This window comes from Cavia porcellus, unplaced genomic scaffold (assembly GCF_034190915.1).
Source record: "Cavia porcellus strain 051 isolate PalLab524CR breed Dunkin Hartley unplaced genomic scaffold, mCavPor4.1 scaffold_25, whole genome shotgun sequence".
Taxonomy (NCBI): Eukaryota; Metazoa; Chordata; class Mammalia; order Rodentia; family Caviidae; genus Cavia; species Cavia porcellus.
This window is the reverse complement of record NW_026947508.1, coordinates 31,744,573-31,770,041: the sequence shown is the minus strand read 5'-3', so window position 1 is coordinate 31,770,041 and position 25,469 is coordinate 31,744,573. Positions and strand designations below refer to the sequence as shown.

The window sequence follows — 25,469 nt, the reverse complement described above, 5'->3', positions numbered from 1 at the left end:
ACTTAAAAAAACCAATTTTTTTTTTTACTTTTCCTACTCTTCCCAGGAAAGTCACACTGGGGGAGTTCTTTGGTTCCAGTTTCAGTAATAAAAAGAAGAAAGAAGGAAAGAAGGAAAGAAAGAAAGGAAGAAAGAAAGAAAGAAAGAAAGAAAGAAAGAAAGAAAGAAAAGAAAAGAAAAGAAAAGAAAAGAAAAGAAAAGAAAAGAAAAGAAAAGAGGAAAAAACCCAGTCCTTCTTTCTCCTAAGTCTCCTGTGAGGCACATGAGGCAATTCCTTTTCCTCAATAATCAGAGCCTCTCTTGTTCAGGAAAATAGAATTTCCTGAAGAGGTTAGCCAGGCCTTTCCTCCCAATTTTGTGAAAACATCCTCAATATTCTCATTACGATTTCTGGAAAGGCTTTTTCCTCTCTACTTCCAAAAGAGGGCTGAACTCAGTAAAGGTCCTGACTCAGGAAGGCCGGGGTCTTTGCCTGTTCCCAGTAGAAAGGACTCTTTTCCAATCCCATCTGGCCAACCAGATTCTACATTCAGTGGTAACTGAGGGAAAAAAACTTTCCCTAGGAATAGTGACTTTTAATTGCTCCATGTTTTTTTAAGGAAGAAATAATTTTTCCCACAGACTAAATGCAGTGGCACAGATTTTCTAACAGTACTACAGAGTCCCAGTAAGCCTAGAGGCTCACCACAGCCTTGGCTGATCTGTCCACTACTACTCTGGGTGGAGTCAGCCAGGTCAAAGCAGAGCCTGTGGTTTGGTTTCAGATTCATATCCTCTTCTTATGCAGATGACGTGCTGACAGTATGAGCTCATTAATGAAAAAAAAAAAAAGGGCTAAAAAAACCCTTAAAACTAAGCTGCCTTAAATATTTATCTTCATCTGTCTTTTTTTTCCTTATTAAAAATAATTTGAATCTGAAGGCGGGGTCATAATTTATGAGTCTGGTCTACTGCTGGACTATAGCACATTAACCTGTAGGAACAGAAAACTCCTATCATGAAAATGACTCAGGCCTTAAAATGGGTCCAAAAAGATCTTCCCTCTGTGCAGCCTATAACAGGCTGTGGAACTGACAAGAGGAGTTTTTCCTTTCTGATTGTTTTTACTTCCCATGAGCTCAGCATGAGCTCAACCAGAGTATGCTCCTCCCGCTTACTCAAGGACCTTTGCTGGGAGGAGGCAAAACTCCCTAAAGCTTCTGACTTCCTTACAAGGTAGACTGATGGAACGGGGCTTCTTTGCGATGTGGATATCCAGCTTGGGGGATATTGACCATTTTATAGATCTACAAACTGCCTTACCAGTGGATTATAACAGGGCACTCCATGCCTTCCTCCATTCCCACTCTGGATTTAGGCCTGCCTGCCAATACCAGCACACTGTAGATAAACACGCTGTGCCAGTGCCCAGCTGACTGTCTCCTCCCAACCTTCATATTTATAATATTTGTGGTAGCGGGCTTATTCTTAGAATCCAATGAAATGAGTTGGCTGTAACAAGGAACTAAGTTTCTACTGAACTCAGCCACAAGGCAACATGTGTTGGGACACAAAAAGTACAGTGATTGCCAGTAGTTTCTTGAAATTATCCAGCAACATCAAAATTCAGAATATATCTAGAAACCAAGGAAAAGATGACTTATCAAATCCAAGCACTGTGTATGCCTACCTGTGAGCTCTGCCTTGTATTCTAGCTAATAGCTAAGGCAGTTTTTTAACAGGCTTGTTTAACTTCATTTTCTGTCACTCAAGATTAGAAAGAAGAAGCAACAGAGTTAACCATTCTATATCCATGGGGTATTGGTTCCAGGACCACCCATATTTTGAATCAACACATATTTAGATCCTTTACATACAATGGCATGGTATTTACATCTTCCCTTACATTTTGAACCATGTCTAGCTTATTTATGATACCTAATATGTAAATAGTTACATATATGAATAGTTAGCATACTAGTTTTTCAATTTGTATTATTTTTTACTGGTTTTCTCCCTTAAATATTATCAGTCTATGGCTGGTTGAACCTGCAGGTACAGATGCAATTATAATACCTGATATCACAGTGGTTGGGGAAGAAACACTCCTCCTGTACAGCTATATACAGCAATCCACCCAGTAGCATGCTTGACAGGCCCTAAGCATTCCAATACAGCATTCAAACTGCACAGCGATATACAACATTTAAAGCACAGTAGTCCCAAATGTCTCTAATATCTTCCAGAATATCACCATAGTAGAGAACAGTAAGCTCTTTTTAGTATTAACCTACACTCAGAAAACAAACAAAAAACTTAATGGTATGTACAAGATAGCATTGAGAAAAGTAGGCAAATAAAATTTAAAATAATTCCTACATTAACTGCAATCTGGTCAGGTAGAACTGTTTTGAAGCCTATGAGAATAAATAGTTTTCTAAGAAATTCACTTAGTTGTCAGACAGTTAAAATTTTAAATAATCCAGATCCTGGCTAGCTGGATAACAGATACATACTTACAGAACACAGTCTCTGTGGTCAAGGAGCTGACAAGAGAAAAGGAAAGAAAACACAGGGGGGAGCTGATTTAGGAACAGTCTTGCTGCTTTTAGAATAAGGAGACAACTATGTTTCAAAGAGCAACATACAACTGCTCCTAAGCTTGAATTTTCTCCATCTACACTTGCTTTATTTTGATGTCACATAGAGCTATGCATGGTGGCACACGCCTGTAATCCCAGCACTCTGTGAGGCTGAAGCAGGATTGCAAAATGAGCCTAGACTGGCCAATTTTAGTAAGACCTTGTCTTGGAGAGATGGCTAGCACTTCAGAAAGAACATGGAAAAAATGAAAAAGAAAAAGAAATCCAAACATAATAATTTCTGTTATTCCAAACTGTACTACCTTCAAATGTGGTAAGGGGGCCTTCAGTCAACATCCCACTCTAATGCTAAATGTCCTTTAAGCTCTATGAAATGCCTTCTGAAACAGACAACTTTCTGCAGTTGGGTTGTATCCTTGTGACCTTTCTAAAGACCATATAGTTCTGACCTGGTGTCAACACTCTCTTTTCCATCCAAGCTTTTGTCTGTCTGTCCATCCATTCATCCACTCACCCTTGTATCATTCATCTATCTGTCCATCTACTGGTACTCATTATTGAACCAAGAACCTCTGCACTGAGCTGCATCTCCGTCGCCCTGTGACTTAGTGAGATAGCCTCTAAGTCACTAACTTGGCCAGGCTGGACTTGAACTCACAATCCTTTTGCCTCAGCCCAGAGTGCTGGGTTTCAGGCATGGGCTACATGCCCAGCTTCCATTCTCGCTTCTAACATAAAGAATCAGGTAAGGGGAAAAAAAATTCAGATAGGCAGCAGCTTTGAGAACAAATTTCACTCCGATAGCAGAAGCGTTAGCTCTGTAAAGTGGGAATTACTAACACTAGTGATAGAAATAAAAGTGCTCAAAATATCTTTTCCCAATTGATCCATGTACTCTGAAAGGCACAATGGCAGAGGGTGGCAATTTTAGGTATTTACAACAAAGGAAGCTTTTGGGGAAAGGGCATACATAGTGAGAGTCAAGACCCAACAGCAAAGTGTCTGAATAGCACATTTACCCTTTGGGTTCCAGTCATCTAACCATCCCCTATTGCTTTAATTCGGGCTCACAAAACTGTAGCACTGGAAATTCTGATGCAGGTGAAGAACTAAAATATTTTAGCAATTAAGATAGTACTTCTTTAGGCCAGGGATTTAGCTCAGCAGTATAAGTGCCTGCCTGGCAAGCATGAGGTTGTGAGTTCAATCCCCAGTAAAAGACAGTACTTCTCAAACTCTTACATGCAAAGAACTTGTACTTTTGAAGTATTTGGGGGTATATTTTCTCTCTCTATTTTAAGACAGAGTCTCACTATACAGTGCAGGCAGGCCTTGAACTCATTATGTAGCCCAGGCTGATCTCAAACCCACAACAATCCTCCAATCTTCCTGCCTCAGCCTCTGTAGGTACGCATCACCACATCTGGCTCATCTGGGATGTACTCCTAAGCTGCTTGCTATAAGTGGGACATTTATTTGAAGCATGTTTCATTTAATAATTCACGAGAATTTTATGTTTTATTCATCAATACATCAATAATTTCCCCCTAAAATCTGTAAAATTAACACTATATAAGATGAGCCCATGTATATCCTATGGCTCCTCACAGCACATTCTGAAAAACAAGCACCAAAGATATTGTCACTGCAGTTACCAAATCAGCTAATGTGCAATCTCAAGAAATCGTAAGAGGAGATTTTCTGCCTAAGAGGTAAGGTTTAGGCATTTCTTTCGGTATGCTTAATTTAGAAATAAATCACAACAAAAAACACTCAAATCAGTCTGCTCAGAAGTCCAAGAAACTGCTTAGTTTTCCAAGAGTACTTTGGTGGTAAAGGAGAACAAGGAAACCAGGGACAAAAATGAAAATGTATGCTCAACTGGTATATAACGTAATGGCAAAGAAATACACATGAGACACAAAGACTTACTTTAAAATCTGCTAATTGTTGGCTGATGAGATCTACTTCGGTCCCCACTACCCACTGGAGTGCCTCTCCTTCCTCTGCTGCGGTGGTCGCCTCATTCAGTGCTTTTAATTTCCTGTAGAAGTCCTCTACGCGGCCCAGAGTCAGCTCTAGCTGTTCCTGGCGAGCTTTTCCCCTCTCTGTCAGCTTGCTGCACTGTTTGTTCAGAGCTTCTAGCTCCCTCTTCAGACCCAACAAGTCCAGAGTCCCCTCTTCTTCCAGCATTTGCTGGCATTCTGCTTCAGAGGCCTCTATGTCAAACTTGACAGCTTGGATTTTGTTAAGGAACAGCCACACATCCTCAATCTGGGACTGGAGGCTATCCGTGTCTCTGCCAATAGCACCCATGCCATCCAGCTCATCATCCAGGTCTGCCAACTGAGAAAACATCTCTCGGACTCGGCAGTGAAATTGGCCAATGCCCTCCAGCTTGTTTTCCATTGTCATGCAACCACTAGTCACTCTTTGCTTCACTTCTAGGAACTCTTGCTGGATAACCTCAGCTTGAAGCAGAAGCTGGGAAGCATCAGATCCATCTGGGGCATCTTCTACCAGTCCCTGAGTGAAGTTCCTTAGATAGTCTACCTGAGGTTCCAGGGCCTGCAGCACTTCCTGTTGAGCCCTTAGCTTCTCTAGGTTCTTGTTGCTACAGGCTTGGGAGCCCAGAGCATCAAAGATTTCAAGTTGATGTTTGGCTCCTTCTACCTTCTTTTCAATATTCTTAAAGCTTTCCTGGAACTCCTTGAGCCTCTGACTCATTTCTTCGAGCAACCCTGTTTTGGCCTGTAGCTCTAGTGTAATGGCATCCATATTCTGGTTGATCCCAGCTTTCTCATCCCGAATACCATCTTCATCTGTTTCTGAAGAATTGATCAGAATGTCAGCAGCACCATTCAGTATTTCTAACAAGGAGCGGCGCTTCTCCACTTCACTGAGCATAGCCTTTGCCCTCAGGAGACCAGACTCCAGTTGCACTGGGTCCAGAGTGACTTGCAACTCTGATAACTTGGCCTTACAATCTTCTATCCATGGCACAAGGTCTTCCACGTGCCACTGATACTTCTGAGCTTTCTGCATACAGTCCTTGAGTCGGGATTGTCTATCAGCAGTTTTTTTACTGAGTTCTTCCCAATGGCTTTTGAGTTCGACCATCTGATTTTGTAAAGTTCTTTTTTCTTCTCCAGGAGGTACAGAGAGCAGCAAAGATTCTCCTTCAGCCACTATCACCTCATAAGAACCACTGTGCTGATTAAGGCTCTTTTGAAACTCTTCATTCTCCTGTAACTGAGACTGTATCCGCTCCAATTTTGCAGAAATTGGGCAGTTTTTTGCTTGTTGGCTTTGTTTGTCATCCAACCAAGTCCTTAGCTCATCAAACATTTGCTGAAACTGCTGTGTGCTGGCAAGGGCTGCCTGGAGTCTGTTCATGCGATCAGCTAAAATAAAAAAATAAAAAAAATGAAACTGAAATTAACAGCATGGCATTATAAATGTTTCTAGAGAGTACATGAGGGTCTATCATAAAGAGGCATGTAACTATTATCTTTCACATACTGTATCTTATTCAATTCCCTTTCAACCTTTCAAGGTGACTTGTGTACTTCTAAGCCAGTGTAAAGTGATATAAAGAAAATAAAAGGTTTCTTTGGTGAATGCGTAACTCTATCTACTAGGACATCCATAGGCATGCGTTTACTTGATGACTAACTTTGTAGTACAGCTTTTATCTCTAGGAAATGCTATGTAAAACGCCACTATTTCTAGTGCCCAGTGTATAACAACCACCGCAGCTTTGTCACTGGGAAGAAGGGTCTGGGTAACACAGTTCTGAGTCTGTAAGCTACTTTGGGGTCATCCTAGATTCCTGAGACTATTAAGCCACTCTTTGTTTCTTCTTGACAGAAGTGTGCTCCTCATTCCAACTCACCTGCAAGATCTTCTAAACCTTGGAGTGGCAGGGTGACCGTCTCTAAACGCTTCTTGAGCTCGTCCTTGAGGTATTGCTCACCAATAAGCACTGAGAGTTCATTGCATAGTGTCTGGGCCTCCTTAATCTCATTGTCAAGTTGCTCCAAGTCAGATCGAATCTCACTGGTCTCCTCCAACTGCTGCTTTACAGCCTCAGGTTGAGTGCTGATGGCTGACTGGCCACTTAGTCGCTGTCCAACTGCTTTCACCTTCTCTGATAAGTCTTGGAGCAATTCTTGGTACTGGGTACTTTTGACAATAGCTTGGTCAATTTGGCTGGAACGGGAATTCAGTTTGTCGGTTAGTTCGACCCATTTCTGATTGATGCTCTGGAGTTCTTTTTGTATTTGGCTGGTAGATGGAGAGACATCTCCTGGGCCTGTGAGGATACCCTGAGCTGCCTCATTCAGCTGCTCATGCTGTTGCTTGCGTGCTTCAAATTCCCTCAGCATAAACTGTAACAGAAATAAAACCAACATGTTTGCAAAGAAAAAATATTTAAAAGCAGTGTCAAAAACAAAAACTGATTATGAATTGTGCCAATGCCTTTTGAAAATAAACCAGAAGACTCCAAGGACCAGACTACTAGTCTGAGGCTGTGTTACTTTTTCTTTCCTTGAGACAGCATCTTACTATGTAAGTATATAGAATTTACATAGTAACCCTGGCCTTGAACTTGTGATCCTCCTGCCTACATCTCCTAGGTGCGAAGATTACAGGCGTGCACCACTACATTGAAATTTTTTTTTCGTATTTGTTGTATTTTGTTGTAATGTCAGTTACTAAGGTCAGTATGCACTAGGAAACCAGAATGACATTCATCAGATTTGCCATGCAACACCAAGCCTTAATTCAAAGTCTGGAAACTAGGTCCTGAGCCAGCTATATTTCAGGCTGAGTTTGTCATTTCAATTCTCAATGCCTCTATTTCTTAGTTTCTTTATTGGAATTTCAATAGCACATATGATCTGTATAACACAATTAGATAAAGAGCTTTTTAAAAACAAGGACTGTACTTTTATATTTATTTTCTATCTTCTGCTGCTACTGTCAAAGAAATGACTACTATATTATAGACTCTGGTGCCACAGCACTTGCATTCCAATCCTGTTCTATCATTCACTAGTTGTATAAACTTAGGAAAAGTTTTAAAAAGTTGTTCACCAAGCACACAGGAAGCTGAGGCAGGAGAACTGTTGTGAGTTCCAGGCTAGGATGGGCTATAATGTAAATTCAAGGGCAGTCTGAACTACATAGTAAAACCCTATCTAGAAAGAAAAAAAAAAAGCTCAAACCTCAGCGTCTTCATTTGTAAGATAAGAACAGTAAAGTACTTATCTTGGCTGTCATGAAGATTAAATGAGAAAGCTAAGGGTGTAGTTCAGCAGTAGAGTGCTTCCCTGCCATGAATAAGGTCCTGAGTTTGATCTTAGTATAAGACAGAGAAAGAGAGAGAGAGAGAGAGAGAGAGAGAGAGAGAGAGAGAGAGAGAAAGAGAGAGAGAGAGAGAGATGGGGGGGTGGGGGGGGATTAAATGAGATAATTTATGTAAAGTCCTTAGCATTTACCCTATACAAAAATAAGATACAGCCAGGTGTGGTGCCACATGCCTGTAATCCCAGCACTAGGAAGGTTGAGGCAGGAGTTTGAGACTATTCTGTCCTACAAAGTGAGCTCAAAGCCAGCCTGAATTGCATAGCAAGACCCTGTTTCAAAAAGAAAGACACACATACACACACCACAAAGATACGTTTGGATGTGCCACAAACAAATAGAAAAGAGATATGACCTCACCTGGACCTGTTGTTTTTGTGCATTCAACATGTTGGGGTCAATAGACAGGGGACCCAGCACTCCCATCATCAGCTCTTTCTCCATCAGCCAGGGCCGAAGCTGGGATTCTGCTGACTGAAAGCCGGCCAGATGGCTTGCAGATTCCTCTAGCTGTTTCTGCCGAGCCACAGTCACCTCTGTGGCCCTTTCCCATCGGGAGTCTATCAGGAGGAAATAGGAATGTTGTTCCTTTACTTTACTCAGCAACTGGCCTTGTCCCTAAACTATGTTCTTTACACGCTCCGGGAAATGACCTCAGAAATATTATTTAACATTTGTTTAAAATTAAAAATAACTTTTCAAAAATTTTAACTGAAGTAATGCAAAACATTCTGTATCTTTAATGGAATGGTAGTAACATGGAACTGCACATAAAATTATACAAAACTAAACAAATGTATATACACATACACAAATATGTAATTGTATGTAAAATGTGCTACATATGTTATCAAAGTAGTCTGTTTAAAATTTACTGTATTTTTTTGTGCTCATAAATATTCACCTACATTACTTTCACATTTTTCTAATGTCTTTATTAAATATTTAGATTATCTTTCATTTTTATCATCAATGCTTTCTTTAGTTCTTGGTAAGCACAGATTCTTAGTTTGGCTTGCTCAGGAAAGCAGACTTCTGAGTCCAAGTTTCTACAAATTTTCCCTATTTAGACTCTTTCTGCAACCCTATATGGATCTCTTCCTGGTTATAAAACTTAACTGAACATAATTTCTATTTTATAAGATGTGCTGAAATTCTATTTGTTTTGAAGACATGCAATATAGTGAATGTGTAACTTTTTTTTGACAACTTACTGAGCTCCTCTTGCATTTTCTTCCAGTTTTCTGCTTCTTGTGAGTTGGGATATGTCATTAGTAATCCAGCTAGGGCTTCCTTTACTTTTTGGATTTTTGGAGAATTCTGTTCCAACTCAGCCAGGAAGGCCTATGAGGAAAAATATTAGGCATGTCATGAGATTCAGAGCAGGAAATAAAGTGTGTGTGCATGTGTGTGCATGCGTGTGTGTGTAGGAAATGACTGGAAGACTGACTGGCAATTATGGGCTCCGCTCTAGTTTTATCCATGACTTATTTTGTGATTTTAAGGCACTTAACATTTCTGCATCAATGTGTACTTTAAAATGAAAATCTAAGCTAGACATGGTGGTGCATGTCTATAATCCCAGCATTTGGGAGGCTGAGTCAAGAGAATCACTGCAAGTTCGAGGCCAGCCTAGGCTACATAGTGAGTTCTCTGCCAGCTTGAACTATATAGTGAGATTCAAAAAAACCAAGATATAATGGTGACAATGTTTTGGTAGTTGAAGGAGGTAATATGCTATGCTCAATAGAATTTTTAGAGAAAATTTCTAACAGGATCTTCTATGGTCTTGTATCTTCTGACATTTTCCTTGTCTTGTATGTCAGATTTCTTTCTCTTTCTTTTTTGGTTCTGGGAATTGAACTCAGGACCTCGCACTTGCCAGGTACTTATGCTGCTGGGCTAAAAATCCTCAGCACTCTGTATGTCAATCTTAAAAATGCAATCAGAGTCTTAGGCCCTCCAAGAACAGAAAAGATGCTCTGATGAGAATGATTTGGCTCTCATGTAACATCACATGGAAAAATGAGATTCCAGTCACAAAGGACTGATATATGTGGGGGTGGCTATTTTCTGCAAACATTTCAGGTTTTGTTTCTGAACCTGACAAAAAAATTTCCAATTTCATAGATAAGAAAATTCTCTAGGAAATGAAGGCACGTTAAATGGAAGCCAAATATACTGTTTATCACAGCCTGGACAGCTGGCCACATCTCACTCTCAGATGCCTTGCTTAGGGCAGTAACACTGGTGTAGCACTCATTCTTCTTAGTGTTTGGATACAGCTAATGTAAACACAGTACCTTGTTAGATTCAGCTTGGGCTGTCACTGTTTCTGTCTTGGTTGGAGACAAAGTGGCATCCATGGCTTTCAGGACTTCCTCTTTTGATTCCAGCCACTGCAGCACTGCGCTTGCCTCTTTCTGAACTTCCTCCATTCTGCTGAGGATAGCCTGAAGGCTGTCCTGGCGATCCCGAAGTACACCCCCCAGTTTCTCGTACTTCACATTAACATCTGACATGTCACACTGGATCTCCGTCAGATCTAGTATCATAGATGCAGAAATCAGATTGGGAAAAGCTTTCCCCTTTCTCACTCTGGAATTACTTGTCAGGATTAAGCATCTGTCCTATTCTTTTAGTGAACTAGTGATTGTGTTCCTCTAAACCACATACAAGTTTCTGTTCATGTGAAGCAAAACATCTCTCAATGTGCTTTCAGGTTTGGGCATTACATGTAGTATACCTTAAGATACTGAAAGGCTGGGGATATAACTTAGTGGCACAGTGCCTGCCTAGCAAGCACAAAGTTTTGAGCTTGATCCCTGGCACAAAAAAAAAAAAAAAAAAAAAAAAAAAAAAATGCTCAATAAACTTGGAAACGACAAAAAGAGAAGGGAGCACAATAAGAAGTTAACTGTAGCATACTATCAGCGTTAATGGACTTGTAGCATTCTTCTGCCCTATTCCTCTCAACTACAGAGAAGTCACCCAGGGAAGCTGAGGGCTTCCCTAAATTACCTCTAGAATCCTTCTTTATAATTTAAAGTGTCATATTTTTTTTTCAAGGTATCTCCATATTAGCCTTATCTGGTAAGCTAGGATGTACTTTTCCTTAGTACTTTTAGTTCTGGAGCTGCCAACCCATTTGGCCCATAGCCAGCACACACAGCTGCTCCTTCCCAGATTTTTGCCCTCACACCCTCTGCTGGCAGCAGCCGTTCTTCTACATACACTGGAAAACACAGCGATGCAAACGAGAACATTGTCCTAACACACCCAAGGAAGAGCACTGTTGAAATGGTATTCTCACCTTTGCAGGTGTGGTATCCGTTTACACTGCCTACAGAGCTTCCTACAGAGGGCAGTATGGAACCTGAGCAGAAGGACAGGGAGACAAACAGGGCAAGACCAACGTGTTAGGAATACATGCAAGCACTGCATTATTCTTACACACTCACTTTAAGCTTGGGTATTAGGAAGTTAACACAGCACAGGACAACATACTCATGGAAAAAGACAAATCATATTAGCTGCCAGGCAACAAAATGTCACTTGAGGTGTTTCCTCAGCAGTAAAGATTCTTAATCTTTTCTAGAGGAAATTAAATTTTTAACTCCCCAATCTGAATCCTCTGGACTCTTTCCTAATTTTATGAAGTACTATTAAAATTACTGAGTCTTTTCTGGAGTGTGGATTTATAATAGAGCCAAAAAGATTCACCTTTAATATCAATGTTTTTCATTATAGTAAAAATGAACAATAAAACACAACTAAAAACATAAAAAGCAGTACTTATTTACTAAAGATATAAAAAGGAACACTCCTCATACTGTTTCTAAAGGAAGATTCCCTGTTCTTCTTTTCCTGACCTATTCTAGTTCTCCTTATCCCACCAGAAAAAAAGAAACTTTAAACACAAATAAATCTGGCTCATGAACATTCTCATAAATTCTGCTTTGGGCCTTGGGTTGTAATCACTGTAATTTTACCTATATTCCCCTCAAGTTGTTCCTATTTTAGAAAGGCTTCCAAGTACAGTAAAAACCAAGTCACAAAATTATAAAGATATGCAAAAATCTGGGGAATATTCATGATTTAATGTTACATTAAAAGAGGGTACAGCTCAGTGGTAAAATGCTTGCCTGGCATGCAGGAAGACCTAGGTTTGATCCCTAATACTTAAGAAAAAGGAAAAAAAAAAAAAAAAAGAAGAAGAAGAAGAAAAGAATAACACTCCTATGTGCATTGATTACACAAAAATCATGCACAAGGTTAAATTAAAAACCACTTGTTAGGATGCTGATTATAAGACTGAAATGTTAATGTTATTGTATTTTTAATTAAAAATAGATCAAACAGAAAAATACTTTCCATTTCAGTATAATAACAATACAAAAGCCAAAAAAAAAAAAAAAAAACCCAAAACAAAACAAAACAAAACAAAAAAAACCTCCAAGAAACAAAAAACTGAACTAGTAATTAGACAAGATTTAGTATGTAAGCCCTAGTTTATGGTTAGCCTTGAGTTTACACTGTAGGATAAGAAGACACTACTGTTTCTTCTGTACCTCTCACAGGATCACTGAAAAGAGGTCAAAAGATAATGTACAAAGAGCCAGGGATTTAGCTCAGTGACATAAGTGCCTGCTTGCTGAGTGTGAAGTTGTGTGTGATCCCTGGTACCAAAAAAAAGGAAATGTACATGAAAAGTAGTTTATGAAACAGAAAAAACATACAGAAGTGTCATGAACTGGAATAATCAAGTTTTCAGTACTGGACGAGAACCATGAAAGAACAAACTGGGTCCTCCACCTGTTTTTGTATGCAAAGGTATTCTGGACACAGCCATACCTATTCATTTATACACTGTCTATGAGTGTTTTTGTCCCACAGTGGCAGGGGTGCATAATTGTGACAGAAATCATGCGGTCTACAAACCTAATATATTTATCTGATATTTTATAGAAAACGTTTATCTATTTCTGATCTAGTCATACTAATTATTCACTGAATTTAGAGGTTCATGTATTAAGAGTATACAAATCCTCAATTTTTCTAAATGTCCCTTTTGGATAATTCCAAGAAAACTTTAACTTTTCGAGTTTTGAAGAACAGTAGCTATTTTTACCAGGGAAAAATAAACAAGTGATCATGAAAGTATATGACCATGAAAGTATACTATCATAGTCTGCTAATGAAATCTATGGTTTCTCCATTAACAACTAGCAAGTCACTGAAATCATACTGGATTTTGCCTGAAAAATTTAACTTACAGCCAGAGGTTATTCTCACATCTCTACACAATCCTGTGTCTGCTTTGGAGAACTGTACTAGTCTCTGTTGTATCAATGGTGATTCTCAACCACTGGCTTTCCCTTCCTTAGATATTCACTCGTATCGATTTGGGTTGACTCAAGTCTAAAGATGATATGTATCTATCCCTTTCACACATCAAACTTCTGCAAGATGAAAATTCCATTTTCAACTCTTCTATGCTCATCTGACAGTTCTAACTGGGTCAACTGGAGCAAGATTATGAAGCAAAACAGAAAACACATCAGGTTGCGAGGAGACACTGCTTTAGGGCCCACATGTTTATAGCCAACCTTGATTTTGACATTAAGTAAAAAGGCATATCCAAAGGCTGAAAGTGAAGAGTGGCATTTATCCACTACATTTTGAAGCACCCACTCACCTGTCTTGGCTGGAGAATCAGGTGCTGTGATCTCTGTGATGAGATTTTCTAAAGACGTGCCTTTGTGATTGATCTCTTCCACTAGTGTTCCTTTACTGGTCCAGTCATCTAGGAGATCCTGTTTAAAGGAAAAAGTACTTAAATTTAACACCTGGGAGTATTTTCCTCCTAACTAGGGACAACTGTTCTATACACATTCCCCAAAGTTTTGACATGCATCTAAAAGACCATGCTCTGTATTTAGCCATTGTGTGATCTTGATACAGTCAAGAAATGGAAGAATGGCACTTAGAAAATTTTAAGGCATTTGACTCATTTGTGGATGTTGATTCACTCATTTTTGTGGGTGGTAGGAGCAACTGAACCCAGGGCCTCTCATACATGCTAGGCAAGTGCTCTACCACTAAGCTACACCTCCAGCCCTTTCCATTCTCTTATTTTGATGACAGAGATTTGCTGATTAGCCGATATTGAGCTTAAACTTGCAAACCTGCCTCAGTCCACAAGTAGCTGGATTACAGATGTGAGGCTGGCACACTTGGCCTCTCATTTATCAAATAATTATTAGCATTTACTATATAGATCCGCAGTGTGTCAAGTACTAGGATACAAGATAGGATTATGATAATTCTTAGAACCAAATCCTTGTATTACCAGTTGCATTATAATATGATAAATGTTACTATAAAAATATCATGAACTCGTGGCACATAAGAGGAGATATACTAATTGCCTAAAGAAAACAAAGCTTTGACCACCTATTAAGGGAACTTTAAATTGGGTTTAAGGCAGAGTTCAAACTTACCATGGAAAGGAAGAAAAATGGCATCTGCTCTAAGACAAAAGTACCAGATCATGCTAGGTCTTGGAGATGGGATGGCCTGCCGCAGTAGTATGATTTTACCCATTTCAAAACAGGGACATCATGCTACTCTCTGCAGTGAATATCCCTTAACCACTTACTTACTTTGTTTTTGTCTCTAAGTTTCAGAGTAGCAAGAGAAAAGACACAAAACCATCAAATCTAGCAAGCTCATATAACCTAACTCCAACTGACTTGTGGCTGGTCACTAAGTCACTAAATTACAAATGCATTCTATTCCAAGAGAATAATAAGTCAGATTCATCTGTAAGTTCAACAAAATGAGTCTTACACACCTTTGACACAATGTAAAGCACAAGAAAACCAAATATACACAAAAACATTAAGTCTCCGACAGTACTATAATACTGTACACTATTGTACTGTACAATAAGCACACAGCAACACAACTATGCCAATGTCTGGCAGATACATGAGCTACTTCTGCAATTTGTTTACACATACAATATTTGTAATGCGAGATCAATTCCCCTCTGAAAGTTCACAACTCAAATGTTCATTAAGTTGGTGGCTTAATCACTCTTCATTCCTAAACCAGTCCTAAAACTATGCAGGGACACGAAGTAAATTTTAAAATTTTGAGGGCAACATAGTGACATCTGTTGGATACCATGTGAACAACTATTAAGTTGTTAGCATAGGGAATTATTAAATTGCTTTGTAGGAATTTTTGGGTGGGTGGGATCTTAAAGTACTATGGAAATCTTCATAAAACACTAAGGGCAGCATCTATAATTGCACAAGTCTTTCTGAATAACATATGTGTATATGTAAGTGTAAATATATATTCTAGAATACATGTAGAGTACGACAAAAAATTTATCTATATGTCAGGAAAAGAAAAAATAATAAATGTCTAGAAGCTAAGGGCCAATTTGAGTACTTCTTGTAATTGTAGAGGTCAAACATAACTTGTATTAATATCATGATAATAATTTCAGGATGATAATAAAGTTAGCATTAAAGTATTTATACAAGTTTTTCTCTTCCTGGAATGTTTATACAATATTTTGGCAGACCCTGTATATATTCTATTGATCTGTTTTTTCTGAAGATCCTTGATTAACACACATGTAAGTGACTAAAATTCAATATTCAGTCCCAACACAGTTACCAATTTATTTCATTTAACATGTACATGTATTATACAATTATTCCCGGCAAAAAACAAAACACCCAAAAAACAACAAACACTGAGGGCACTATAAACCAAGAAGGTTGGGGAACCTCTTTTCTTTCTTTTTTTTTTTTTTTATCGGTACCAGGGATTGAACTCACGATTGCCTGCTTGCAAGGCAGGCACTTATGCTGCTGAGCTAAATCGTCAGCCTGTGGGAAACCTCCTTTCCAGGGAATTCCAACAGGAAATGTTCCTGACACTTGCTCTGTGACAATAAATAAACTCTTCTCAGTCACCTGCCAAGATAAAGCCTGGTTTTCTGAGAAAATAATCACAAACACAAGAGCATTCATTAGAAATAGAATTGGCGTGGGTCGGGGATGTAGCTCAGCGGCATAAGCACCTGCCTGGCAAGCGCAAGGTTGTGAGTTCAACCCTGGTACCGCAGAAAGCCGAGCATGGTGGCTCATGCCTGTGATCCCAGCATTCGGGAGGCTGAGGTGGGAGGATCCTTGCGAGTTCGAGACCAGCCTGGGCTACAAAGTGAGCTCAAGACCAGCCTGAACTGCATAGCAAGACTCTGTCTCAAAAAAGACAAAAAAAAAAAAAAAAAAAAAAGAAATAGAATTGGCTTATTTCAACAAGAAAGATATGTCACAGGTACAAGCAGAGGGTGTCTGACTATGAATCAAAGGTGATACAAAAGGGGTTCTGAGGGGATGGGAGAAAGGCTGATTGCATTCTTAAAGGTATCTTTAAACTGTGTGGTTTTGACTTCTTTACTAGCCAGAGTATTGCTAGTTCTTTTCTCCTTAATTTTCTAATGATATGTCTGGTTACTTGCTGAACTATATACCTGATTTAATTCTCAAGCACATAATGAGAATGTAAGTTTCTCAAGGATGGGACTTTAATCAATCTTTTTAAATGTCTTTTTCAGCACCTACTACATCATAAAGACATTCAATAAATAGCTGAAACTATAAATTTTTTCCCAGATTTGATTTGATTTCATTTGACTGATTGATTGGAGACAGTGTCTCACTATGTAGTATAGGTTGGCCTCAAACTCCCAGTGAGCCTCTTGCCTCAGTCTTTTGAGTGCTGGAATTACAGGCATGTGCCAACCACACCTGGCTTGATAGTGACTTGTAAATATGAGATAGTGTAGTGCTTGGTGCTGTGTAGGGAGGGCTCAGTGGAATGAAAAGAACCGGGTAAATGTCTACTCTAATGCAGATAGACAACTTGGATTTCTGTTCTGCAGCTCCACTAGGACTGGAGATTAGTTGGTATAAGCTTCCAAACTACTGTCTAGCCAGAACACTGGAGCCTTTTTATTCACCTACCTTCAGGTGCTCAATCTGCTTTTCCAGTTCTTTAGCACTAATGAAAGTCTCCAAAGGTGGAATATTTCCTTCAGTTTCTCTCAGCCATTTTTGGAAGGTCCTAATTAGCTTCCGAAACTCATCTAACTGCTCCTGACAAGATGATGCATCTTTCTCTCTGTCAACAAAGAAGTGTTGTTACTTGTTAGATTAAGTTTTGTAAAATCAACTTGAGCTGAAAGTAGGTTCATTCAGGAACTCTAGGCATTAGTTTCCTAATAGGGTCCTTTCTTCCCATAATCTGTTCCATAGCAAGTTTGGCTGAACAACCACATATAATGCAGGAGAAGCATCAAAGTCAGGAATCTGTTGCCCTTGTTTGGACATTTCTGGGGAAAGGAGCCTTTAATCTTACTCCAGGCTAAAGCGAAAGTGAGGAAAACTAAAGGCAGTCTGCTATTTAGGTACTATGATACAATGGAAAGAATGCACGCTTAGGATCTCTATTCCAGCTCTGCTACATTTTAGGTATTTGACTCTTTCAAGTCCTAACTGAAACACTGAATCTGAAACTCAGAAAAGTTAGGTGGTTAGCCCTATGTGAAGCACATCCAAAATAAATCGAGGAGAAAGTTTGAAAATAGCCATGTTTGTCAGTCAGATATCAATCCAGATTTTGGTCCCTCCTATCAATAAAAGGCAAGAAAAATAAACCTTAGGGCCTTTGTCTTTAAATCCTCCACTAAATAACCTCCTGCTAAGTGTTGGTTTGAGTAACTGTTTTCTTGTAGTTATTAAAAAGTCATCTTCTAAATTAAGCTTGCATTTATGGCTCAACTAAGATAAAAAACATATTAATACTCAAATTCACATGAGGGTTTCTTTCTTTTTCTTTTTCTTTTTTTTTTTTAATGACAGAGTCTTGCTATGTAGTTTAGGCTGGCCATGAGCTCACTTTGTACATCAGGCTGGTCTTGAACTTGCAACAATCCTCCTGCCTTAGGCTTCCAAGTGCTGGGATTATAAGAGTGTTCCACCACACACAACAATATGAGAGGTTTTCTAATGGGGAATCACTGTTTTTCAACAGTAAGCTTCAGTCCACCAGCCTTTTGTCATATATTCACTTGTGTAACTTGAAAGAAAAATTTGCACATGCTTTGAAACAGCAATTAAAGTGATCTAAACAAGCAAACAGAGTGCAAATATAATCTTAATTATGTTTGACAAGTCTCCCCTAGTTTTTGTATTTATCTCAAATTTTGCCGTAATCCTACTTGTTCTATTTCATCAGAGAACCTGGGCTTTCGGTCATAAAAAAAAAATCAGAACTCAGTTCCATTAATGAGATGGAATCCACTGGTTAGTAACACAAAAATTACTGATCTCTATGGTAATCAAATGAATTGAGTAGCTTTGCCTAAAAGAAGTACCTCCCCTTCCGTCCCCAAACTCAGAATTTCAAATTGCTGGACTCTCATGACTCAGTAACAGAATTCTGGATGCCTCCTTTACAGAGGAAGGAAGAAAATATTATTCAACCTACAGTAAGAAAGAAAGAAACAACAATACCCACAATAGTTCCTTAACACTGATCAACTCAGCTGAAAACTCACCTTTCTTGAACTGTCTTCTGAAGCTTTGTGAAGTCCTTTTTGAGATTTTGTATCTTGTTCTGGTGCTGGGACAAGTTCAGGGAAAAGCCACAAGAGCCCAGTGCAGTGACCAGGTGCTCAAGAGTATCTAAGTTCTCCTGTTGGTCTTCCATTTCCAAAGTGAGCTCCTGTCCAGCAAGCAAAGAAATTATTAAATCTTCTAATTCTTATGAATAAATATACTCAAGAAGATGACAGATACTCAGAAGTCTGGAAAAAACTCCCTATAATCTGCAGAAAAAAAGAGTGAACAAGAAAAGAGGCACACTTTCTAGATTAACTGCTAGGTCAAAATAATAAACTACTCTCCTCCAGCTGAATGGAGGGTAGGCAGGAATTATAAGAAGTCGTGTCTCCTTTAAACACATGTGCAAACGCTTGTGAGACAACATGACAGAATGAAAAGAACAAAAGTTTAGGAGTCAGACAAATCTGAGAATCAATCATGGCTGTCACCTAAGTTGTGATTTTTTTTTTCCCAGTCACAGGTACTGAATCACCCGGAGCCCTGGCATATACACTTGTCCCGTTGTTTTACTTTTTTCTTTAAGATAAGGTTTCATTAAATTGTCCAGAATGGGCTGGAATTTGTGATCCTCTTGCCTTGGTCTCAGAGAGTGCTGGAATTACAGGTATGTGCCCAGCTAACTTGTGATACTACACCACTAATCTCTTAGCTTCTATGATCACTTCCTTAAAATAAAGAAACACACTATGCCCACTGTACTTAACACTGTATTAAAGATATTAGCCAATGCAGTTAAGGGAAAAAGACTTGTATAAGAATTGAAAAGGGGTATCACTTCTTGATCTTTTAGCAAAGAGGAAGTGAAGAACTAAAAAAGAAGTAATAGGGGCTGGGAATTTAGCTCTGGCATAAGCGCCTGCCTTGCAAGCACACAGTTGTGAGTTTGATCCCCAGTACTGATTAAAAAAAACAAAAGAAAAAGGAGTAATGAAACATATTTGTGGACTACATGAAAGCATACTTATAAAAAATGTAAAAAGAATCAATTTAGGGGCTGAGATTTAGCTCAGCGGCATAAGCGCCTGCCTTGCAAGCAGGCAGTCGTGAGTTCAATCCCCAGTACCAATAAAAAGGAAAAAGACAAAAAAAAAAAAAAAAAAGAATCAGTTTAATAAGGTAGTAAGGTATAAAAAAAAATCACACAAAAATTTAAGAATAAGGGCTAGGGATGTAAGTAACTCAGTGGTGCAGTGCCTGCCTGGCAAGCACAAGGTCCTGAGTTTGATTCCTGGTCCCAAAAAAGAAAAGGGGAGGGGAGACAAAAATCAAGAAAAAAAACTTCGCAGATAACAAAAAAAAGGCTCAATCTTAGTCATCAAGTAACAAGAAACACACAAAACCTAAACATTAAAATACTCCTGAAAGACACAAAAGCAGACCTGAAAGAGGGGGAAGACATTCATAAGGACATACACGTATATATCTATGTGAATAAACACATTCAGTGTGACTCAAATAAAAACATCAGGGCTTTTCTCTCTAGAAATAATATAGCTGAAGTTTACATGAAAAAATGAATGAACAGCTATAGTTATGAAAAATCCTGAAAGCAAAAAAACTGGAGGGCTAGCAACCCCACTAGATACTGAAACAATAAGAAAGTCTCTGTAATTAAAAGTATGGTACACGAATAGACAAATCAGTGAAACAAAATAGAAAGTCTACATGTACTCAGTGTACAAAAGCTTCACTAGGCATGCAGGATGCAATAGGTTCAATTCCCAGAACTGACACACACACAAAAAAATTCAAAGTAGATTCAAACATATATAGAAATACTGTATATGATAAAGATGATGTCTCAATTCTAGAAAAAACAGTGTTATGGTTTGCACCTGTAAGTCCCTACAAAGCTACGAAGCTTCATGTGCTTATAGGTAAGGTTTTGGGGAGGTTACCAGATCATGGTTCTGTGACTGGGTTAAGATTAGTACCCTGGTTGGTTTAGCATGGTGGTTGAATAGATTTACTGCAAACAGATGAGTGGCACTAACTAATGGATGGAATATAAAAGGGCAACAAGGAAGAGAGGCTGCTGCTGCTGCTTCCTAACTCCTGCCTGTCATGCCGTGGACTGTTTCTCTTATGCTATGCTGCTCTGCCTTACAGCCTGCTGACTGTGGAATGAAACCTCTACAAACTGAGCTAAAATCAAGCTTTCCTCCTTTAACTTATGGGTACTGGATATTTTGTTCCAGCAATGAGAAAGTAACCAAGACAGACATTTTAATAAGCTGTTTGCAAAGAACTAGATAGATCTTGGAAAAAGACGTAATTAAAACCACACTTGGATAAGTTTCCCCTATTAAACTAGCAACATTTTATTTAAATGATTTTTTTTTTCTTTCTGAGACAGGGTTTTGCTATGTAGTTCTACCCTTAAGCTCACTATGTAGCCCACACTGGCCTTGAACTCGGAGCAATCCTTCTGCTTAGCCTTGCAAGTGCTGAGATTACAGGTGTGCACCACCACACCCAATTAGCTATATTAGCAAAATTTCACAAGTTTGCTAACATATGATTGGAGAGAATTTAAGAAACAAACTCACAGACATTGCTAGTAGGGGATATAAAATGGTATTGAAATATGGCTGTATTTAATAAAGCATACAGATACTGTGTCTATGTGTGTGTGGGATCCCAAGGATTAAACACAGGGTCTTTACACTGAGCTATATCCTAGAGCTTTTATTTATCTTAAGATAGGATCATGTTAAGTTGCCCAGGCTGGGCTTGAACTTTTGATCTGTCTCAGCATCTGAGAATGCTGGGAATACAAATATACAGCCATTATACCCAGCTATGTTTACTTTTTGATGCAACAATTCCACTCTAGAAATTTATTCATAAAATGCTCTTTCAATGAAGACTTCCGGGAGAACATGGTGGATAGATAACAGCAGCTATGGAGGCTCTATGAGAAAGCCAGCTTAAAATACAGGAATGGTGCGGTGTGAGGAGTCCTAAGCAAGGGGAGATATACCCTGCCGACCCAGGAACAAACTAGGCTGAGAGAAACCAACTGGAAATGCAATCCCAGTGCTATAACTGGAAGAGATAAAATCTCAGCACAGAAGCTGGAACCTGTGCCTCTGGAAACCGCAATTTGAACTTCCTGCCGCCGCTGCTGTGTCTGAATCGGCATGGCATGCACAGAACGTGAAAGCTCTGAGAGCGGGAATCGGCAAACGGAGTTGAGAGTGGGACTGGCAGGGAGCCCTGCATTGACCTGTGGTGAGTGAGAGGAACGGGGACCCTTCCATAGACTAGGAGGCTCCAACAGAGGACATTCTGGGACCAAGCAGATTAGCTGTAACAGGACGCTGCAGTGACTTTAGTCGCATATTCCTCTCTCAAGCGGGATTGGTGGAGAGCGCTTGGCCTGGGTGACGCCACAGACTAAGACCCATTAGGCTAGCCCAAACCAGGTCCCAGAGCCGGCGGTACACCCTAGCAGTGAAGCCTTTAGTAGGCTGACCTGGAGGGGCAGGCCCAGCAGAGGCTGCCCAGGTCTGTGTCTCCCTAGTATACTGCAGTAGGCAGAACACCTTAGCTGGCGGATTCAAACAAACTGTAACCAACAAAGAAACAAACTGGGCCTCCTATATACACTTATATGGAAGGAACAAAAAGTATGGGAAAAGGGAGCAACAAGAAAGGGTCCTCAGTCCCCAATACTGAGAACACTGATCCAGGAAAGGTTAATGCAAAGCAGAATGAGGACAGAAAATATGCAATATCAGACACGGCACCAACAGACATAAAGCGGTATCTCCGAAGCCTCATAGACAAGTTCAAAAGTGAAGTATTTAACGAAGTAATGCAAGATATAAGTAGAATAGTTACAGAAATGCTAAGCATCGCCCAAGAAGTAACAGATGGTGGAATGAAAAAAAGGGGAGAATTGTTTGATGGAGAAAATAGAGAAAAAAGGGGAGAATTGTTTGATGGAAAAAATAGAGAAAACATAGAATACGTGATGCAGGTTCAAAGAGATTACCAGGAAACTAAAAACTCTATTGAAAGCTGGCATAACAGCTTGAAAGAAACTAAGGATAGATTATCTGAACTGGAGGACAGATTTGTAATATAGGAGCATGAAATGAAAAACTTCTTAAAAATAACAAGGAAATAAACAGCAATAATACCAAAGGCTAGAAGATGATAAGAGGATCTATAACTTAAGAATTAAGAATGTAAAAGAAGAAGTAGGGACACAAACAAATGAACTGCAAAGGCTATTTACAGAAATAATCCAGGAGAATTTCCCTATTTTAGCAAAAGGTAAAGATATTCAGATGTACGAGGCGTACAGGACCCCAGCCACCTACAACCCAAACAGAACTACACCCAGGCATATAATAATCAAAATTCCAGAAATCCAATATAAGAACAGAATATTAAAAGCTGTCAGAGACAAGAAACAGATAACTTACAAGGGAACACCCATCAGAATTACAGCAGATTTCTTGGCACAAATCATCAAATCACGAAGAGCGTGGGGGGAAATAATTCAAGCTTTGAAAGATAATAACCTCCAGTCAAGATTGCTATATTCTGCACAACTGTCCCTAGAAGTTGATGGAAAAACAAAGTGCTTCGAAGATAAAGAGGAACTAGGGGAATTTGCAACCACCAATTCGACTCTACGGAGAATACTACAGGACATGCTAAAAAAAGAAAAATACCAAGATTCCAGAAACAATGGCAGAGAGGCCACAATGAATGGAGCAGAAAGCAAAATGAAGAAGACAAACTGACAACTAATGATAGAAAAAGAGCTCAACAGAAATGAGGCAGAGAAGGTTGGATGGTAGGAACAGCTATTTTGGAGAAAACAAGACATCATAATAGCTAGTACTGATTTAATATCATCTTGTTTTGAAGTCCCATCAAGCTTTTGTTCTTCTGTCTCCATCCATCTTCACATGTTGTATATTATTGGATTTTATTATATGTAATAATATAAACAGAAACTTTTATAGACAAGGAGATTATACAGAAACATTGTTCATTTTCCATTAGTTGATTCTAAATACCCTGTAATATTGTCATTCACTTGAATGGTTTTACATTGTCTTGATATGTTTGATGCTATAGTATACGAAGTTATACTCAAAGATTTCAAGGAAAGAGACACTATGGTAACTACTTTTATGTCGGGATATCTTGTGGTGAAACACTATTTTGCTTAAATGGTTATGTTTTGACCTGTGCTGTTTTATTGTTATGTCCTCTTTTATCTCAATCTCCTTTTTTATTGTTTATTTTTTTATTTTTACCTTTTTAATTAACAGAAAAATAAAAAATAGCAGGATATATTATAGTAACCCACTTTGATTTCCTATTAACTTGATTTGAAACCCTGTATTGCTCTCACCATCTTGTTTTGACTGATTTTCCTCTATTCAGCTTTGCTTGATAGTACTAAGTTCGAGAGTATAAGCAACAACTGTGAAGACAGTAAGATTCATTAGGACGCCCATTCTGGTTTGACTATTATCTCTTTTGAAGTCTTGTAATGTCTCCAATGTTTTGGTTTTATTGGTTTTGTTCTTTACTGTTTTGTTCAATTTTATTATAACTGATGATATAGGCAATTCTTTTTAAGATAGCAAGAGGCATTGTTGATCACCTTGTATTTTGTTTTTACATTATGTATTATGTCCATCCTTTTGATTTGACTGATTCTGTTTTGTTATATCACATTTGGTTTTATTCTCTTCAAAAAAAGTAATAAGAATTGTGGGAGTAATAAAACCCCAAATGTGTAATTGTCATTGTACAAAACAGAGGAAAAGAAAGTGCTCTAAAGGATATAACTGCATGGATATTTAAGTGTATAAAATAGATAACCATATTACTGAGTTTTGTTGGATCAATGAATAGAACTGTTTGCAGTCTCACTGTTTCAATGTCCACTTTATATGCTTTAATTTTGTAACTTGAACAACTATTTCTAAGATGACAATATGTAATCTATTGACTAGTGATTTCTTACTGTTTATTTTTTCTGAAATTCTGTATAACTTGTACCCTTTTTCTGTTGTTTTTTTTTCTCCTTAAATAAAATTTAAAAAAAGAAAAAAAAAACTCAATAATATGGAGGAAAATGCACATAGTTACAATGAATTGTGTAATAGCCCAATTTTTTTTTTTTTTATTGTTATTGTTTTGAGACAGAGTCCCATCAGGTAGTTCAGGTGGGCCTTCAAATGATTATGTAGCCTAGGCTAGCCTTGAACTCATGGCAATCCTCCTGCCTCAGCCACCTGAGTGCTGGGATTATAGATGTGTGCTACCATGCCCAGCCAAACTCAATTTTGGAATCTCCATATATATAAGAGTCTCACTGAATAAACTATTATTTATCTGTAAGAATATATTTTTAAAAATGAACTGACATTTAATGATTTCCAGGAAATTTAGTATAAGGACAAAGCGCAAAAACATTCTACAGTATGTTTTTCATTTTTGTTAAAAACAAAACAAAACAAAACAGAGAGAAGAAAGCATATGATCATTTTGGGGGAAAAAAACAGAAAAATGAACCTATAATTCATTAGTATCAGGGTAGGTGAGGATGAGTTAGTAAACACAGAAAAGAGAATGACTTTTAAGCTGTATTAATGATTTATGTATTTAAGAATAAAACTGTATTAACAAAGATAAAAATCTTTGATTATTTTTAGTATGCTGTTGGTAGAAATACTAGTATGATTCCAAAATTCTTTTTTATTTATTATAGGATATAGGCAATATATAAGTCGTACAGAAAAAGATTCTCCCTGTAGGAAAAAAAGAT

General features: G+C 38.5%; 1 protein-coding gene across 34 annotated transcripts in view; it reads right to left on the bottom strand.

Annotated features, from left to right (window-relative positions):
- Macf1 (microtubule actin crosslinking factor 1) overlaps positions 1–25,469 on the bottom strand; it is a 342,822-nt gene that overhangs the window by 83,484 nt on the left and 233,869 nt on the right. For 31 of the 34 annotated variants that reach the window (XM_063236130.1, XM_063236132.1, XM_063236140.1 and 28 more), the window contains 9 exons: positions 18,598–18,764; positions 17,003–17,159; positions 13,651–13,768; positions 11,266–11,328; positions 10,256–10,497; positions 9,167–9,296; positions 8,313–8,512; positions 6,478–6,973; positions 4,515–5,986 (listed from right to left, as the gene is read on the bottom strand). In XM_063236130.1, the coding sequence (XP_063092200.1) occupies positions 4,515–5,986; positions 6,478–6,973; positions 8,313–8,512; positions 9,167–9,296; positions 10,256–10,497; positions 11,266–11,328; positions 13,651–13,768; positions 17,003–17,159; positions 18,598–18,764 (3,045 nt within the window). The remainder of the gene's footprint in view (positions 1–4,514; positions 5,987–6,477; positions 6,974–8,312; positions 8,513–9,166; positions 9,297–10,255; positions 10,498–11,265; positions 11,329–13,650; positions 13,769–17,002; positions 17,160–18,597; positions 18,765–25,469) is intronic. The other 3 variants (XM_063236144.1, XM_063236149.1, XM_063236121.1) reach the window with 1 other exon arrangement.